The sequence below is a fragment of the Diutina rugosa genome, assembly GCF_008704595.1.
Source record: "Diutina rugosa strain CBS 613 chromosome Unknown scaffold44_size119871, whole genome shotgun sequence".
Classification (NCBI taxonomy): domain Eukaryota; kingdom Fungi; phylum Ascomycota; class Pichiomycetes; order Serinales; family Debaryomycetaceae; genus Diutina; species Diutina rugosa.
The window spans coordinates 113673-119947 of record NW_022995212.1 but is presented as its reverse complement, the minus strand read 5'-3'; the positions used below and the strand labels follow the sequence as shown (position 1 = coordinate 119947).

Genomic DNA, 6275 nt, shown 5'->3' with positions numbered 1-6275 from the left:
GTATTGATAAATTTCGAGGGGGGTCCCTTAGCGCGGACGCTGCCACTCTCTGCCGGCTTAGACGAGGAGGAACACGAAAACCACAAATGCTCAACTTGTTGAGTGACTGAGGCGGGGTAGTGGGGTGGGATGGTTGAGTGTTTGGCGTGTGTGGAGAGTAGGGTGGGGCTGGGGAGGGGTGTGGCACTAGCAATTGTGGAGCCGGTTCGCGGTGGGAGCACCGGTGGCGACCGGCCTGATTCGCGCTGTGACGTCAACGCGCGCCACACAGTGGAGAATGTCGCGGATCAAGTGGGAATTGCAACCAGACCGAGAGGGCACTATCAAATGAATTGATAAATATATTGATTAAGCTGAAGGAGCGTTAGAGAAAAATCATTGTACGAAGGCATCTAGTAGTCGCTTCTGACTGGTCAAGTTTGCTACTAGCATGCCAAATATATCCACGGAATATCGGTTCGTTTGCCTTTGACTATAAAAGCTGCTATGATCGAGGCCCACGCCACAAATAAGCATGCCATCCACGACTGCCGCCGCAATGCGGCATTTGGAAGAAGGCAGGGAAGATTTGTCGGGTGGTTTCGCAGCATGGTGAAGCAATTGTCGGTGATTGGGTTGACATCTGTGATTCTACATCAGTCAATTGCGGCGTGAACGTTCGGTGTCGGATAGACTCTCCACGGTGGATCTCAGAGTTACTGAAGAAAGCCTTCTGAGTCAATTTTGACATGCAACGATATGGCTTTGGAAATCAAGATCACGTATCTCTCGATCGATATGCATAGGGAGCTTCAAATCTGAATTGAATTCTTCTGGTATGGATAAATGTTTTAGATGCATCATTGAAATTACCTTATAGCGTCAAATAATGGCAAAGTACTTGTTCAAAAACGACCTGCAACTCGCAATTAGCATGAATATAAATCCGTGCATCACGCCTTTATGGCCAAGTGGTAAGGCACCTCACTAGTAATGAGGAGATCGTCAGTTCGAATCTGGCTGAAGGCACTTCTTTTTAGACTTTGAACTACAACTCTTTATAACAACCATAGTTTGTACTAGGCTAGAAAACAAACCAGCTTCATCTTATTATACCTGTCGGACTCGAGTCCTCTAGTTGAATTGTACATGGACCTTCCATTAAACGAATGAGTTTAACGAGTAAAGCTCAAATTCGACGAGTTGAGATATGTAATGAAGTGGCTTTTCCTTACCTGTATTTCGCCTTGAGTGAGTTGAATCTCAAAGTAAAGCATTATGTTCATAGCTCAAGCAAGTGTGAACCTACAGCGTTGGCAGATCCACTTGAATGAGGTAGCGGTAAGTAATGACATTGGCCTGGTAACAGTTGAACCATAGCACATACTCTTGTAAATCTTTTGCATACGATGTGTTGCACTCGTCTAAAACTACCTCAAACTTTTTCTGCATATAAACTCCGCGCCTCTCGTCAAAAATTATTTCAAATTTTTTTTTCAATTTTTTTTTTCGGATTTTTTTTTTTCTTCAGAACATCTTCTAATTGCTATCATACATATATTTGAGCTGTGCCGATCATAGATTTGGATTCAAAGCTCACTAAAGTTGTTCTGTTGATGGCAAAACTTTGACCTGAAAATTCCTTACTACATGCAGGATTTGCACGAGACCGCACATAAAAGCGTCATAAGTATGTCACTTTTTAATAGAGTTCATGAAAGTTTCGTGGCCAGTTTTGTAGCTTATTAAATTTGAAGCAGTGGTACCAATTTTGATCTGCCCATAATTTACAGTTAGTAGCTCCATGTTTATCGTGAAAACTGCATATTCTGCAGGCGGGGCAGGTAGGGTGCCATTGCTAAAACTACGTCAAATTGAATGTTAACTTGCCCAGAGATTTATCTACCATACTTCTGATGCCAAAGAATTTTATGAAGCTAATTAAAAGTCTGTACCAATTTTTCCCGATTTTATATGACATTTTGTAGTTTTTTGTATGAAAATTCAGAAAAATCCCATTTTCTGTTATAGATAGTATTTGGACCGTATAAATCACAGCGGGTTAATTTGTTTCTTTCTCAGGTCCAGTATAGGTGATGAAAGACATCATTGAAAAATCATTAATGATATGCACATGCATTGCTTGTGTGCAAAACCCCAAACTCGAAAGCGTGCTATAAGTGTCAGTAACCGTGGCAGCACTTAACTAAACCCCTCAAACCAAATAGATACACCCCTAGATTACAGTGATACTTGTGAAGTTGGGCTAGCCACTCTGTAAGTGCTTGATACAACTTGACTTGTTTTATCTTGCATATTTTTGATGCACCTGCATACAAATATAGTTACAGACTAGGGGTAAAATCTATTCTATCACTTCTAAAAACATCGCAGGTCAATTTCAATGCTCACTAGATGTAATAGACTACGCCACAAACTTAAAGTCGTCCAGAAAAAAAATTTGCAAAGTAAAAAAAAACTTTTTTTTTCCACAGTTAAACTCACATAGAGACGCCAATTTTGAAGTCGACTGGCCCAAAATCACATCAAACATACTTCCAGTGCCAACAAATTTTATGGAGCAAACGAATTGTCTTTGTCGATTTCTCCTGACTTTATAGAATTTTTTTTAATTTTTCAAGGAAAATTTTAGAAAATTTAAATAATTCCCATTTGTTGTCGCACGTAATATTTGCATAGTATTCCATACAGTGATGTTGTTCATTTTCTTCTAGGATGTCGTTGACTTCATTGAAGAACTTAGGTAGGGTTCTTCTAATTCCTGCATACTGGATCTTTGTGTGTAGGCAACCCTGATGCCTGCATATATGGTTTGGTCTTGCTTGTAATCTTTGTGCTTTCAGCCAAACTCAACATCCCACGTTTTACGTTGTAAGCAACTTCGCAATATAATAGCGTACTTGTCACAACATCAATACTGTAGTCGATACTGAAACATACTGAAGAAAACAGAAGATCACGAAAAAAATAGAAGTAAAAAACAAGAAAAAAAAGAAACGAAAAAACAAAAGGAAAAAAACGCATTTTAAAACAACAACATAACGACAAGTATTGATTGGTGCACGTGTAATTGAGGCTATATATTAATCACTATGTGCGTGCTATGAGTAGTGGCCTGATCACTTTTTCTTCTTGGCTGGTTTGCCTCCCTTAGCGGCCTTTTTCGGGTTCCCCTTTGCTTTACTATCGCTACCAGCACTGCCCCCAGGAAGCACGAGCCGCACTTTGGACACTGTGATCACCCCCATGGCATCGTTAGGCTTAATTCCTTGGACATGATGGCGTTCGCTGGGCCAGTCCAAATCGGTATCTGTTTCGTCCTTATCCATCTTCCGCGTGGTCCAGTAGTGGATCAGTTCGGTGATGCACTTACCCTTCTTCCCTGTACCGGGTTGAATTTTTACCTTGTACTTGAATTTCCCCAAAGACATCCAGGGCGCAAATACAGGCACACAACCAATGAACTTATCGCCCTTTTGCGGTTTGGAAAGGAACCCGTCGAGGATATCGAGATAATTCGTCTCACTCAGCTCGTCCGAAGTATCGTCTCCGGCCATGATATATTTAAGGTATTCTTTGGCGTCTTGCTTCATCTTTCTTTGAGCCGCTTGTTGTTGTTGCTGTTGCTTTTGTTTCAGCGAGTCCGATTGATTCTGCTGGGCTTGTTTTTCTGCTTCTCGTTGCTTCACCTGCTTGAGCGTACCGAGAACTTCCATACGCATGCGACGCTCTTCCTCATCTTGGTCAGCATATTTCGACTGGATCTTCTTGAGCTTGGCCTTTTTACCTCTGACCTTCTTATCAATCGTCGACGGAGAATCTTCGCGAACCGGCGTCAGTTCAGTAGAAGTAACAGATTCGGCAGTGTCAGTGACTTCCTCAGGCCTAGTCTCGACATCACCAGATTCCTCGGGCTTAGTCTCTTTTTCTTCAGCCTTGGTTTCAGCCTTGGTTTCAGCGTTGGCTTCATGCTTGAATTTGAGCTTGGCCAATTGTTCCAAGTCCTGCTTCTTCGTATCCATAACCACCTTCAACCCGTGCTCGGTGTACTTTTCCACCCGCTTATCGTGGTGCTTCTTCTTGGTCTCTTCATCGGCAAGCATATAGAGCCCAAGCCCCATTACCAATTGAGTTGGAGGAAGGTATTCTTTTTTAGCAGTGTAGTTGAAACTTCCAGGAGATAAAAGAGTACCGTCGACATCCTTTTTACTCAAGTCAGCCACCAGCATCACCCACGCCAGCGTGCTAACCTTGTTTTGCCAGGCATCGGAGGCGGCGAGAGCGTACATCCCGGCCTGCATCAACGTCAGGGGCGGCACGTCTTCACCCTTGAACGGGTTCTTGATGAAGACCTTGAGGGAGTTTTCAACGTCAGCAGAAACGAAGTAGTCGTTGTCGCTGATATGCCGGAAGTAGATCATATCATTCTGCATGCCGTCTTTACCCGCAAGGCACAAGTACCCGTCGCTAGACACAAACCAGAAGAACTTCTCAAACCAGTATTTCGGTCTGATCTGGCGCAATTTTCCTCCCAGAGCCTCTTCTTCCTTCAACAGTCGCTGAAGGTCCTGGTTGATCTTTCTCTCGGCGTTCTTCAACGCAACCTCAGTATTCTTCTCAACCTTAACTTGCTTTGATTCAGCCAGCTTTTTGGTTTCAAAATAGGTAGTGGCGTTAGCGTAAGGAGACAAGTTGATGTCGACCCACACGTTGACGGTAGGCTGTTGCGGTTTAGCACTCTTCTTTTGCGTCGCTTTCCGCTTACGGCGAAGCCTCAACTCTTCGTCAGAGTCCGAGTCCAGATCTGAGTCCAGCAGGTCAGACTCCGACTCCAGCTCAGACAGCTCAGACTCAGTCTCCGAGTCATCAACCCCCGAACTAGTGTCATTCTCCACCTCTGCATCCTGGTCAGCCAAGGCCAATTGAATCTTATTCTCTTCAAGCTTCAACGGCAACTTAATTGCTTGTGCCACCTTATTACCCTTTTTTTGCTCCAACTTAATATAGGACTCAATGTTTGTCCAGTCCATTTGTTGGGCCACCAAGGAACTGACAAAGTCCATACACTGGCTCACCCAGTCAGCGTGGAGAATGATGGTGTCACCACGCTTCTTGTTGGCTTCCTGCTGCTGTAATAACAGCTGAATCTGGCGGTCACGCTCGCTGCGGGCCGTCTCTAACCGTTTAGCGGCTGAGAGCTTTTGCCGCTCAATTCTTACAAGGTTTTTCAGCGACTCAAGCGTAGAAAAGAACTTGTCCACAGTATTGTTATATCCCTCAACTGGCTCTATTTTGTACAAGTCTGCGGGTTCCTTTCTCGGGGCAAATGGATGGAATTCGTCCAAGATGTACTCTAATGAAAGCGAGTCTTCCGCGTTGTAGCTCGGATTCTTCTTTGACACCAAGTAACCTGTAACGCTCGGTTCAGTCATAAGCTCAGTGTATATGTCGTTTGTCCGCTTGACTGCTTCTTCAACCCGTTCGAGCTGTTGGGGCTGGTTATCAAGAGTGAGACAACTGGTAGACTTTTCTATGCCGATCTCGCCCAACTCTCGAAGAATCAAATCAGCAGGTAAGTGTGCCATGTGAACAAACAAAAGCTTGTGCACCGAGTAGACTTTTTGCTTTTTCAGTCCCCCCTGAGACAATTTTTCCTTGTGTTCATCAATCCACAGCTGGATTTGTTCTGCCAGCGGCACTGGGTGGCTCTTGAACTGAGCCTGAGGCTTGGAACTGGTTTCGGTATCGGCAGAGTCGTCCTGCTTAGGCGTAGTGTCGCCAAAGAGCTGGTGACGGTCAAACATAGTATAGGGTTCATTCACGGCGTAGCGGTCGTTATTCTCGTGTTCACGAACCACACGGTTGAGCATGAGAATCTTCTGGTTTTCGTCAAGCAAAAGGATATTGCCGGCACTGAAGAACTCAAGGACAAGGTAGAAAAGCCCGTCGCTGAAACTGAGCACCAACACCCGGTCGTCGCCGATCTGCTTGATCCCTGTGAGCCGCCGGGTCCGCAAGTGTTTTCTCAACTTGGTGATGAAGTTCAGCGGCTGCGGGGACGTCGGCATCTCGTACAGGGTCAAGTGAACGCGGTGGCCACACTCGAGCATCATCGCCTTTTTCAGGTCGGGGACGGTGAAGCGGAGGAGAAACTGGCGGTTGGGATTGGCGGCGACATTGTAGATGTTGGATAGCCGGTAGTTGAGCACCTCGGGCTCGAGCTCGCGGGCGAGGATCAGGAGGTCGAGGGCGGTGATCCGTTGCTTCATGGTGGT

The 6275-nt window shown here is 45.0% G+C and overlaps 1 protein-coding gene across 1 annotated transcript; it reads right to left on the bottom strand. All coding sequences in view use genetic code 12, as the record gives it.

The window, feature by feature from the left end:
* Positions 1–3119: 3119 nt before the first annotated feature.
* Positions 3120–6269, bottom strand: DIURU_005603 (uncharacterized protein; the record flags this gene model as incomplete). Its single annotated transcript, XM_034158604.1, has 1 exon — positions 3120–6269. One exon carries the CDS (start codon positions 6267–6269, stop codon positions 3120–3122), a length of 3150 nt encoding a protein of 1049 aa, XP_034009659.1.
* Positions 6270–6275: the final 6 nt, after the last annotated feature.